Below are 13,178 nucleotides of genomic sequence, written 5' to 3' on the forward strand. Positions count from 1 at the left end.
GGCTAGCTAACTCAAAACTATATATATATGTATATATATATATATATTTACTCACTGGCCACTTTATTAGGTAGTAATAGGTTGGACCCCCTTTTGCCTTCAGAACTGCCTTAATTCTCCATGGCAGACTTTCAACAAGGTGTTGGAAACGTTCCTCAGAGATTTTGGTTGGTGATCTGAGTTCCTGTTGCCTTTCTATCATCTGGAACCAGTCTGCCCATTCTCCTCTGACCTCTCACATCAACAAGGCATTTTCGTCCACACAGCTGACCGCTCACTGGATATTTCCTCTTTTTCTGACCATAAAAGGAAACATAAAACACCCATTTTGAATGAATTGTTTTTGTGATGTCACACAAACAAACCTGGATAAATAGATCTGCCCACCCTGGCCTACAGCAGTTCAGCTCCGCCCACTCACACTGAAGTTACAAAGTGTGTTTCAACCTGGACTGCTTTTTGTATGAGGTGGCCAATCAGAGTAGAGCACGTTTGCATATCCTAGTATAAAGGCACAGTCAGAAAGACTTGTTGTAAGGGATAAAAAAGGTCATGTAAAATGAATTATGGCTGTTTTTGATACATAAAACCACACAAACGTCACATGTGGAGGAAAAAATAAAATGGGCTACTGGCCCTTTAAGACTTATATTGGAATCCAGTAGAAATTCCGGTAGTTTTCCTGTAGAAATTCCAGCACTTAAATTCCTATAGTTTTCTCTCATAATGGTGTAATAAAGCCTGGATGCTTCTCCATCCTAAATAAGCAGCAGAAGAGCAGAGAAGGAGGCGAAGTGTCCTGGGTGCATGTGGCTAAAATTATGCTGTACTATTAATTTTTCACACAGTGCTTTAAGCCTGCAGAGGAGAACGCTCGGCCTAAGTGGTTAGTCAGCTGGCGTCTGCCCAGGCTGGGGACGTCCTTCACTTTAGCTCCGTGCTGCACTAACTGCAGCTCTGAGATAAACACATTTCTGAAGATTTATTTCAATTCTAAACACACAGAACGTCTGCAATGGTGTAAGAAACAGATGAATGGGGTTTTCAGGGAAACCTGGGCCTAATAAGAGCCTAAAGGCTCATTCCAGTGAACAGCACACTAGCATGTTATAATATTATGATATACACTCACCGGCCACTTTATTAGGTACATTAGGTACATTAGGTACCTTGCTAGTAAAAGGTTGGACCCCCTTTTGCCTTCAGACCTGCTTTAATTCTTCATGTCAGACTTTCAACAAGGTGTTGGAAACGTTTCTCAGAGGTTCTGGTTGGTTATTTGAGTTCCTGTTTCCTTTCTATCATCTGGAACCAGTCTGCCCGTTCTCCTCTGACCTCTCACATCAACAAGGCATTTTCGTCCACACAACTGACCGCTCACTGGATATTTCCTCTTTTTCGGACCGTTCTCTGTGAACCCTGGAGATGGTTGTGTGTGAAAATCTTAGTAGATCAGCAGTTTCTGAAATACCCAGTGAGTGTGTATGTATATTTATTTGTTTGTTTGTTTATATATATATATATATAATATATAGCTGCCTACAGTAATATGGTAAACTTTTAGGCCTAGATCATCATCAGATAGTGATTCTGTTTGGTTTGTAGTCCTTTCTGCACTTTACCAGTCATGATTTACAATTCTGCTATGTGTGTACAGTCATTCATGTAGAGTATCATTCAAAATGCTGTTGTCGGATCAAAACCTCGTATCTCCAAATTGGTAACTTTACAGGAGAAGGAAAAAACTTACTTTACTTTTAATGGAAGTCAATGGAACCAGACATTTTCCCAACACATTTTGGGTCATTTCTGTCGGTCCACTCATCATGAAATTTACAGATAACGTAAAAGACCACAGATTATTTCAAATTCTGTCCAAAACCGAAAAACGACAAAAATGGAGATACGAGGTTTTTTTCCAACGCCAGCGAAAAGTCAGAGTTTAACCTTCATTCATTTCCTTTACGGTCAAATAGTCAATAAGTACAAGTGAAAATATCGACGGACCGTCCTTCCACTGTGAGACGACGACACTTTGAAAAATAATGGTTCTTCAAAGGTTCTTTAGCAAAGAAACATGTTCTGTATAGAACCGTGAGCATTCAAAGAACCCTTGCCATGATTAAAGGGCTCTTTGCATAAGGAAACGGTTCTTCAGATTGATGGAGAACGTGTTGTTGCTGCTCTACATAGAACCTTAAATAAAAAGGGTTCTGTACAGCACCAAAAAGGGTTCTCCTATTGCTGTGATGTCATGCTTGTTACAATAGAAAAACCCTTTTCAAAAAGGTTCTGTATAGAACCATCTACAGCACATTCTACATCAATCTGAAACACCCTTTCATGACGCAAAGAACCATTTGAGCATGCAAATGGTTCTATACAGAACTCATAGAACCATTCTCTTCACGAAGGAACCCTTGAAGAACCATCTTTTTAATCCTTTAATCATGCAAGGGGTTCTTTGAGTGTTTATGGTTCTATGTAAAACCATTTTCCTGACTAAGGAATCATTGGAAACCATTCTTTTTCTTCTTCTGTGTAAATTTTCTGTTAAAAATGTGTTTTCTGCTTTTTTCTGATGGTGTGAAATGAAGAACCTGTACTTAAAGGCTGTTTTACATGGTTATTAAAGACATGAAGGGTGGCCTCTGACCTTTGCGCGGTGCTATATATGCCTTCTTATTCGCCCGCTGGCTGAAAGCCTGTAAACCAGACGCTCATCCTGACAGATTTCACCCCTTTTCAGTCCGAACGCTGCTCTATATAAAGGCTGTGATGACACTATCGCTGTCATTATCGCCTCTTCGCTGTCTGATGGGACGCCGCGCTGGTTTATATATGAGCAGCAGTCTCTTCACTGTAGTAACGCTGCAGCCACTTGCAGGTCTTTTCTCTCTGCTCAGTGACAGAATCCTTTGAAAACGTATCTGAAGACTGATGGTTTTATGAAAACAAATCAGTGATTATGTTTACGTGAAACAGACGATTAGTCTACTGTTTCTTTTAGAACATTCCTGAAATTCCTGAGGTTTCTCCAGGTTGAATTTCCAGATAGTGGTTCCTTTCTATATGTTTTGTCTGGATGGACTGATTTGTTATGTCTGATGAATTAGGAGGTGGTTTAAGCTGATAAGGACAAAAGCATCAGTAGACATGATACTGAGTGACAACAGTGGTTGAGCCAGGCACACCTATATGTGTGTGTGTGTGTGTGTGTGTGTGTGTGTGTGTGTATATATATCATTGTCCACTTTATCAGCTCCACTTACTGTATAGCTGCACTCTGTAGTTCTACAGTTACAGACTGTAGTCCATCTGTTTCTCTGATACTCTGTTACCCTGTTCTTCAGTGGTCAGGACCCCCATGGACCCTCACAGAGCAGGTACTATCTGGGTGGTGGATCATTCTCAGCACTGCAGTAACACTGACGTGGTGGTGGAGTGTTAGTGTGTGTTGTGCTAGTCTGGGTGGATCAGACACAGCAGTGCTGCTGGAGTTTTTAAACACTGTGTCCACTCACTGTCCACTCTATTAGACACTCCTACCTTGTCTGTCCACCTTGTAGATGTAAAGTCAGAGACGACAGCTCATCTGCTGCTGCACAGTTTGTGTTGGTCGTCCTCTAGTCCTTCATCAGTGGTCACAGGATGCTGCCCACAGGACGCTGCCCACAAGACGCTGCCCACAGGACCCTGTTGGCTGGATATTTTTGGTTGGTGGACTGTTCTCAGTCCAGCAGTGACACTGAGGAGTTTAAACACTCCAGCAGCACTGCTGTGTCTGATCCACTCATACCAGCACAACACCACCACCACGTCAGTGTTGAGAATGATCCGCCACCCAAATAGTACCTGCTCTGTGAGGGTCCATGGGGGTCCTGGCCACTAATGAACCGGGTATATATATAATCTTTTGTTACATAACTTTTTTGTTTGGGTATTTACAGGTCAGTTGCTCCTATGGCCAATACTAGGTATTTATTGCCATCTGCTGGTCATTAAAGTAATATGTGGACTTTTTTAAAGGGCCCATATCCGATAAAAAACAAAATTTCCTCATTTTTGGAAATAAATTGATTAAACGTACCATAATTTTAGAATATAACATTCACTCTCTAGTCCATATGAAAAACAAACTTGCTCAAAAAATTATGTATGTTTTAAATTCACTGTTTTTGTGATGTCACAAAAAATGAACACCTTCATATATCTGCCTATTCAGTCTACAGTGGTTTAGCTTTACAGTGGTTTTACTGTATCTGTAAAAGAAGAATACGGAGCCCGGCTGGTAGAAATAAAAATAATGCGTGGCCACGCCTTATTCACACATGGGAATGAGATCCTAATGCGTGGCCACAACTTAGTAAGGCATGGGAATTATATAATTAAGTCGTTACTAGGACTTACTAAGTCGTGGCCACGCATTATTTTTATTTATACAGGATGTCACCAGCAGGGCTCCATAGAAGAAGAAAAATAATGTTTTTTTTTGTTTGTTTGTTTGTTTTTTGACACTTTGTGAAGTTTCCTGTTCACACTGATTCATTTCTGAACATGAAATGAGACGTCTGTGATGGCCGTGTAGCTCAGAGAGCTTCAGCCAACGCTAAAGCTGAGGGTTTTTATATATTCTAGGCTGTTTCTGTGGAGCCCCGCAGGTGAAATAAAAATAATGTGTGGCCATGACTTAGTAAGGTGTGTGAACAAGATAATTAAGTCATAAGAATGGGAACGAGATTCTAATGCATAGCCATGACTTGGTAAGGCATAACTTTGTTCTCATGCTTTACTAAGTCGTGGCCACCACTTAATTATCTCATTCTCACTTCTTAATAAGGCGTGGCCATGTATTATTTCTATTTATATGAAATGTCACCAGCAGGGTCTGTATGTTTCATTAAGTCAGCCCCAGCATCCTCTCCTCTCCTCTCCTCTCCTCTCCTCTTCTCTTCTCTTCTCTCCTCTCCTCTCCTCTCCTCTCCTCTTCTCTTCTCTCCACTCCTCTCCTCTTCTCTTCTCTTCTCTTCTCTTCTCTCCTCTCCTCTCCTCTCCTCTTCTCTTCTCTCCACTCCTCTCCTCTTCTCTTCTCTCCTCTCCTCTCCTCTCCTCTCCTCTTCTCTTCTCTTCTCTCTTCCCTCCTCTCCTCTCCTCTCCTCTTCTCTCTTCCCTTCTCTCCTCTCCTCTTCTCTCTTCCCTCCTCTCCTCTCCTCTCCTCTCCTCTCCTCTTCTCTCTTCCCTTCTCTCCTCTCCTCTTCTCTTCTCTTCTCTCCTCTCCTCTTCTCTCTTCCCTCCTCTCCTCTCCTCTTCTCTCTTCCCTCCTCTCCTCTTCTCTTCTCTCCACTCCTCTCCTCTTCTCTTCTCTCCTCTCCTCTCCTCTCCTCTCCTCTCCTCTTCTCTTCTCTTCTCTTCTCTTCTCTCTTCCCTCCTCTCCTCTCCTCTTCTCTCTTCCCTTCTCTCCTCTCCTCTTCTCTCCTCTCCTCTCTTCCCTTCTCTCCTCTCCTCTCCTCTCCTCTTCTCTCTTCCCTCCTCTCCTCTCCTCTTCTCTCTTCCCTCCTCTCCACTCCTCTTCTCTCTCCTCTCCTCTTCTCTCTCCTCTCCTCTCCTCTTCTCTCTTCCCTCCTCTCCTCTTCTCTCCTCTCCTCTCCTTTCTTCCCTCCTCTCCTCTTCTCTCCTCTCCTCTCCTCTCTTCCCTCCTCTCCTCTTCTCTCCTCTCCTCTCCTCTTCTCTCTTCCCTCCTCTCCTCTCCTCTTCTCTCTCCTCTCCTCTTCTCTCTCCTCTCCTCTCCTCTTCTCTCTTCCCTCCTCTCCTCTCCTCTTCTCTCTCCTCTCCTCTTCTCTCTCCTCTCCTCTCCTCTTCTCTCTTCCCTCCTCTCCTCTTCTCTCCTCTCCTCTCCTTTCTTCCCTCCTCTCCTCTTCTCTCCTCTCCTCTCCTCTCTTCCCTCCTCTCCTCTTCTCTCCTCTCCTCTCCTCTCCTCTCTTCCCTTCCCTCCTCTCCTCTCCTCTCCTGAATATATCTACAATAACACTGAACACATTCCTAAATGATTCTGTACATTTTAGCCACAATTTTTTAATCTCCTGTAAAGTTCTGCAGGTGGCTACAGTCCACAAGTCTCCTAGATCACTAATAAGACAGTGCAAGCTATGCTAATGACACATGAGGAGAAAATATGATAAACTATTATGGAAGCATCATAGAACGCTATAGACATCTTAGTTCTTTATACACTCTTAAAAATATGGTTCTTCAAGGGTTCTTTAACAAACAGGATTGTTCTCTTTAGCCATTCATAACCATGAGTTCTGTATAGAACCCTTGGCGTCAAGCTTGTAACAATAGAAAAGCCTTTTTGATGCTCTATAGAACCATATCCAGCACATTCTCCATCAATCTGAAGAACAATCCTACAACATCGATATATATTTATACTATATATATATATATATTTGTCCATATAGATGTCAATAAATTCATATATGTGCAGATTTGTAGATAGAAAATATTGTCAATTGCCAATATTTAGACATACATTCAACATATATGGAAATACATTACAAACCTGACATATGTCTTTTTTAATAATGTAGAAATTGCTTTGCAGGAGTGATAAGCCTTATATTGCCGTGCACCACCTCACAAATAAAACTTCAGTGAAACAGCCTCCCCTGGTACTAAACACGCTGCAACACGACTGCATTTTCACTTTCACTGCCTGAGAGGAGAGGGAGAGAGAGATGGGTGTCTCTGGAGGACGAGCGGAGCCAAGTTCAGATCAGGAGAGCCATCAGTCATGCAGTAGATCTCCACACGGAGAGGCCCACGCGGCTGTGAAACCGCTCAGAAGGTCAGCAGCTGCAGAAACGTGACCTCTTTAGTACCCGAAGCTTCTGTTCGTGGTGCTGTTTGGACACAATGAGTTACTGGATCATTTACATAGTCAGTATAACAGCACCACCATGTGGCCATACAGTCTCACAGAGCTATGTTTATATATGCATATGTAACATATTACTGTATAATACTGTAAATAACTGGGTTTACTGTATACAGACTCATTTAAAATGCTCTCTGCAGCTATAGACACAAACCAGCCACTTCATTACATCCACTTCCTTGTTTCTGCGCTCACTGTCCATCTTATCAGCTCCACTTACTGTATAGCTGCACTCTGTAGTTCTACAGTTACAGACTGTAGTCCATCTGTTTCTCTGATGCTCTGTTACCCTGTTCTTCAGTGGTCAGGACCCCCATGGACCCTCACAGAGCAGGTACTGTTTGAGTGGTGGATCATTCTCAGCTCTGCAGTGACACTGACATGGTCGTAGTGTATTAGTGTGTTGCGCTGGTACGAGTGGATCAGACCCAGCAGTGCTGGTGTACAGCTGTATAAGACAAAAACAAACACTGTAAAATACAGTGGAAAAAAATTCTGTGATGCATTCTATAATATCTGTATATATTACTAGGTGTAACTATTTAATACAATAATTAAGGATCAAATATTCTATATTACTGGATATATATTGTATTTAACTTTATTAAAGTGTTTATTATTGTGAAGCCACTGTAAATATGTATATTACTGTGTACAACTATTATAAAGTGTTCAAAGAGACTATAGAAGTGCACTGTAAAAAAAAAAAAATATATATATATATATATATATATATATATATCACTGTATATAACTATTATACAGTGTTCAGATACAAGAAGTGCACTGTAAATATGTATATATGACTAAACAACTTTAGTTTTAAAGGCACTAAAAGTGCACTGTAAATATGTATATACTTCATCATAGTGTTCAAAGGCACTGAACGCACAGTAAATATATTACTGCATGTAACTATTAGTGTTCAGTCATTAAAAGCATATGGTAAATATGTATATATCACTGTAAATGGCTTTAATAGTGTTCAAAGAGACTAAAAGAAGTGAGCACTGTAAATATCTATATTACTGTATTACTTTATTATAGCGCTCAGACGCTAAAAGTAGTGAGCGCTGTAAATATCTATATTACCGTATTACTTTATTATAGCGCTCAGACGCTAAAAGAAGTGAGCGCTGTAAATATCTATATTACCGTATTACTTTATTATAGCGCTCAGACGCTAAAAGAAGTGAGCGCTGTAAATATCTATATTACCGTATTACTTTATTATAGCGCTCAGACGCTAAAAGTAGTGAGCGCTGTAAATATCTATATTACCGTATTACTTTATTATAGCGCTCAGACGCTAAAAGAAGTGAGCGCTGTAAATATCTATATTACCGTATTACTTTATTATAGCGCTCAGACGCTAAAAGAAGTGAGCGCTGTAAATATCTATATTACCGTATTACTTTATTATAGCGCTCAGACGCTAAAAGAAGTGAGCGCTGTAAATATCTATATTACCGTATTACTTTATTATAGCGCTCAGACGCTAAAAGTAGTGAGCGCTGTAAATATCTATATTACCGTATTACTTTATTATAGCGCTCAGACGCTAAAAGAAGTGAGCGCTGTAAATATCTATATTACCGTATTACTTTATTATAGCGCTCAGACGCTAAAAGTAGTGAGCGCTGTAAATATCTATATTACCGTATTACTTTATTATAGCGCTCAGACGCTAAAAGTAGTGAGCGCTGTAAATATCTATATTACCGTATTACTTTATTATAGCGCTCAGACGCTAAAAGAAGTGAGCACTGTAAATATCTATATTACCGTATTACTTTATTATAGCGCTCAGACGCTAAAAGTAGTGAGCGCTGTAAATATCTATATTACCGTATTACTTTATTATAGCGCTCAGACGCTAAAAGTAGTGAGCGCTGTAAATATCTATATTACCGTATTACTTTATTATAGCGCTCAGACGCTAAAAGAAGTGAGCGCTGTAAATATCTATATTACCGTATTACTTTATTATAGCGCTCAGACGCTAAAAGAAGTGAGCGCTGTAAATATCTATATTACCGTATTACTTTATTATAGCGCTCAGACGCTAAAAGAAGTGAGCGCTGTAAATATCTATATTACCGTATTACTTTATTATAGCGCTCAGACGCTAAAAGAAGTGAGCGCTGTAAATATCTATATTACCGTATTACTTTATTATAGCGCTCAGACGCTAAAAGTAGTGAGCGCTGTAAATATCTATATTACCGTATTACTTTATTATAGCGCTCAGACGCTAAAAGTAGTGAGCGCTGTAAATATCTATATTACCGTATTACTTTATTATAGCGCTCAGACGCTAAAAGGAGTGAGCGCTGTAAATATCTATATTACCGTATTACTTTATTATAGCGCTCAGACGCTAAAAGGAGTGAGCGCTGTAAATATCTATATTACCGTATTACTTTATTATAGCGCTCAGATGCTAAAAGTAGTGAGCGCTGTAAATATCTATATTACCGTATTACTTTATTATAGCGCTCAGACGCTAAAAGAAGTGAGCGCTGTAAATATCTATATTACCGTATTACTTTATTATAGCGCTCAGACGCTAAAAGTAGTGAGCGCTGTAAATATCTATATTACCGTATTACTTTATTATAGCGCTCAGACGCTAAAAGGAGTGAGCGCTGTAAATATCTATATTACCGTATTACTTTATTATAGCGCTCAGACGCTAAAAGTAGTGAGCGCTGTAAATATCTATATTACCGTATTACTTTATTATAGCGCTCAGACGCTAAAAGAAGTGAGCGCTGTAAATATCTATATTACCGTATTACTTTATTATAGCGCTCAGACGCTAAAAGAAGTGAGCGCTGTAAATATCTATATTACCGTATTACTTTATTATAGCGCTCAGACGCTAAAAGTAGTGAGCGCTGTAAATATCTATATTACCGTATTACTTTATTATAGCGCTCAGACGCTAAAAGAAGTGAGCGCTGTAAATATCTATATTACCGTATTACTTTATTATAGCGCTCAGACGCTAAAAGTAGTGAGCGCTGTAAATATCTATATTACCGTATTACTTTATTATAGCGCTCAGACGCTAAAAGTAGTGAGCGCTGTAAATATCTATATTACCGTATTACTTTATTATAGCGCTCAGACGCTAAAAGAAGTGAGCGCTGTAAATATCTATATTACCGTATTACTTTATTATAGCGCTCAGACGCTAAAAGGAGTGAGCGCTGTAAATATCTATATTACCGTATTACTTTATTATAGCGCTCAGACGCTAAAAGAAGTGAGCACTGTAAATATCTATATTACCGTATTACTTTATTATAGCGCTCAGACGCTAAAAGAAGTGAGCGCTGTAAATATCTATATTACCGTATTACTTTATTATAGCGCTCAGACGCTAAAAGAAGTGAGCGCTGTAAATATCTATATTACCGTATTACTTTATTATAGCGCTCAGACGCTAAAAGTAGTGAGCGCTGTAAATATCTATATTACCGTATTACTTTATTATAGCGTTCAGACGCTAAAAGTAGTGAGCGCTGTAAATATCTATATTACCGTATTACTTTATTATAGCGCTCAGACGCTAAAAGTAGTGAGCGCTGTAAATATCTATATTACCGTATTACTTTATTATAGCGCTCAGACGCTAAAAGTAGTGAGCGCTGTAAATATCTATATTACCGTATTACTTTATTATAGCGCTCAGACGCTAAAAGTAGTGAGCGCTGTAAATATCTATATTACCGTATTACTTTATTATAGCGCTCAGACGCTAAAAGAAGTGAGCGCTGTAAATATCTATATTACCGTATTACTTTATTATAGCGCTCAGACGCTAAAAGTAGTGAGCGCTGTAAATATCTATATTACCGTATTACTTTATTATAGCGCTCAGACGCTAAAAGAAGTGAGCGCTGTAAATATCTATATTACCGTATTACTTTATTATAGCGCTCAGACGCTAAAAGAAGTGAGCGCTGTAAATATCTATATTACCGTATTACTTTATTATAGCGCTCAGACGCTAAAAGAAGTGAGCGCTGTAAATATCTATATTACCGTATTACTTTATTATAGCGCTCAGACGCTAAAAGTAGTGAGCGCTGTAAATATCTATATTACCGTATTACTTTATTATAGCGCTCAGACGCTAAAAGAAGTGAGCGCTGTAAATATCTATATTACCGTATTACTTTATTATAGCGCTCAGACGCTAAAAGAAGTGAGCGCTGTAAATATCTATATTACCGTATTACTTTATTATAGCGCTCAGACGCTAAAAGAAGTGAGCGCTGTAAATATCTATATTACCGTATTACTTTATTATAGCGCTCAGACGCTAAAAGAAGTGAGCGCTGTAAATATCTATATTACCGTATTACTTTATTATAGCGCTCAGACGCTAAAAGAAGTGAGCGCTGTAAATATCTATATTACCGTATTACTTTATTATAGCGCTCAGACGCTAAAAGTAGTGAGCGCTGTAAATATCTATATTACCGTATTACTTTATTATAGCGCTCAGACGCTAAAAGTAGTGAGCGCTGTAAATATCTATATTACCGTATGTAACTGTATTCCGAGGCATTCTCAAACGTGCACTGTAAATATGTCGACTGCTACAATTGCAACAGAACCTTGTATCTCCAAAATGATAACTTTACAGGAGAAAGGAAAAATGTTCCTAACCTCAACTGAAGTTAATTTAAATAAGATATGTGAATAATACTGCGTATGAAAGAATGATGGAGCATTGATTTTGCTCCATTTATCATGCGATTTTTATATACTGTAAAAGGCCGCTGGCATTTTCAAATTCAGTAAAATAAAAAAAACATTCACATGCCTGGGTATCAAAGTCATTAAAAAAGCACTCCTTTTCTTTAAACATGGGGGAGTTTATTAAAAGCAAAACAAAAGCACAAGATAGTGAAGCCTGCAATGCACATTTGCCTAAAAATACATCATCCATGCTTCATAATGCTCCCATCCCGTACACTGGAAGGATGAATGCAGGTCCATACGCACCTCTAAGTAAGACTAACACCAAGTAAACAGAAGAATTCTGGTTAAACACAAGGTCATTTGGCAAGAATGAGCCTGATTTACGCTACTTTAAGCATCTTTCAACATCTTTTGGAGATGCAATTGACCAATCTAATCACTGACTGGACCAGTCATGTCTTTGTTTATGGCTTTGGTCCACGAGTCATGAGGCCAGATGTCACCAGAGCAGTAAACCAGCTAGTTTATGTAGGGCCAGTTTCCTAAAAGCACAGAACTGTTAAGATGATCTTCACTGGCTGTCATGATTAATCGATTAAACCCACTGATTCAAAATAATTATTCATTTTAATGTCTCTTCTTGATGAATCTGCAACAATTAGTTGGCAATTAGCATGATAACGTATACTTTAAATTCTCTTACTGTTCCGTCTTATAGAAAGACAGACAGCAGACAGACACGCCCTTTTCATGCAATTGTGGCCACGGGTAAGTGTACTTGTTAGGCCTATTTATAAAGACTGCTTGCTCAGGTAACAGTAGTCAGCAGTAGTTTATCACTGATAGAACTGACTGTGATCTTTGTTCTTCAGTGCTTTTGGGGAACCAGGCCATGAGCAATGTGGTGAGTATTACTGAGTGACAGTTCAAATGTGTATGAGTTGACAGCAGATCAGTTCAGATGACCTTGGCTGAAGGAACCGTCTGTGATGTGATCATCTGTGACACGGCATCGTGTGGGAATCTGTGAAAGACACTGTTCGCGCATCAGGCTCGCTAAGTGCAAATTAACAAAAATAAAGAGCGTAGGAAGAGATTTCAGAGTTAGAATTTGGCACGCATCCTCTCCAGCGGGTCAGTGTCCCACATCTGGGCGTCCCAGGCCTGGAACCAGCCAGTAAAGGTGGGGGGCTCGGCCCCCTGCTTGATGGTAGTGATGGGAATATCACGTCGCCCAGAGGGGTCGGAGTCCACATACTCTTTAGCTGTAAAGAGCAAACACAGTTAGCCTTGTTAGTCTGGAGTCTGTTTACAACATGTGGTCATCGTCATAAAAAGCATGTGTGGCCACTTCTGTTAGTCGAGTTATCCTGCAATAATTACAAATGGTGTCAAATAATAAAAGCCTCCCACAAAATGAGTTCAGAGTTACAAGAAAGGTGGATACATAATTGACTTAAAGGGCTCATATCTTGGTCAGGATGACCGAGTGGTCTAAGGCGCTGTCTCCCCTGGAAACATA

General features: G+C 39.6%; 1 protein-coding gene across 2 annotated transcripts in view; it reads right to left on the minus strand.

Moving 5' to 3' along the window:
* Positions 1–11,808: 11,808 nt before the first annotated feature.
* Positions 11,809–13,178, minus strand: part of scinlb (scinderin like b) — a 42,260-nt gene continuing 40,890 nt past the window's right edge. For both annotated transcript variants that reach the window (XM_017712288.2, XM_017712287.2), the window contains exon 17: positions 11,809–12,921. In XM_017712288.2, coding sequence (XP_017567777.1) covers positions 12,761–12,921 — 161 coding nt within the window. In that variant the 3' untranslated portion in view covers positions 11,809–12,760. The remainder of the gene's footprint in view (positions 12,922–13,178) is intronic.

The sequence above is a fragment of the Pygocentrus nattereri genome, chromosome 19, assembly GCF_015220715.1.
Source record: "Pygocentrus nattereri isolate fPygNat1 chromosome 19, fPygNat1.pri, whole genome shotgun sequence".
NCBI lineage: Eukaryota > Metazoa > Chordata > Actinopteri > Characiformes > Serrasalmidae > Pygocentrus > Pygocentrus nattereri.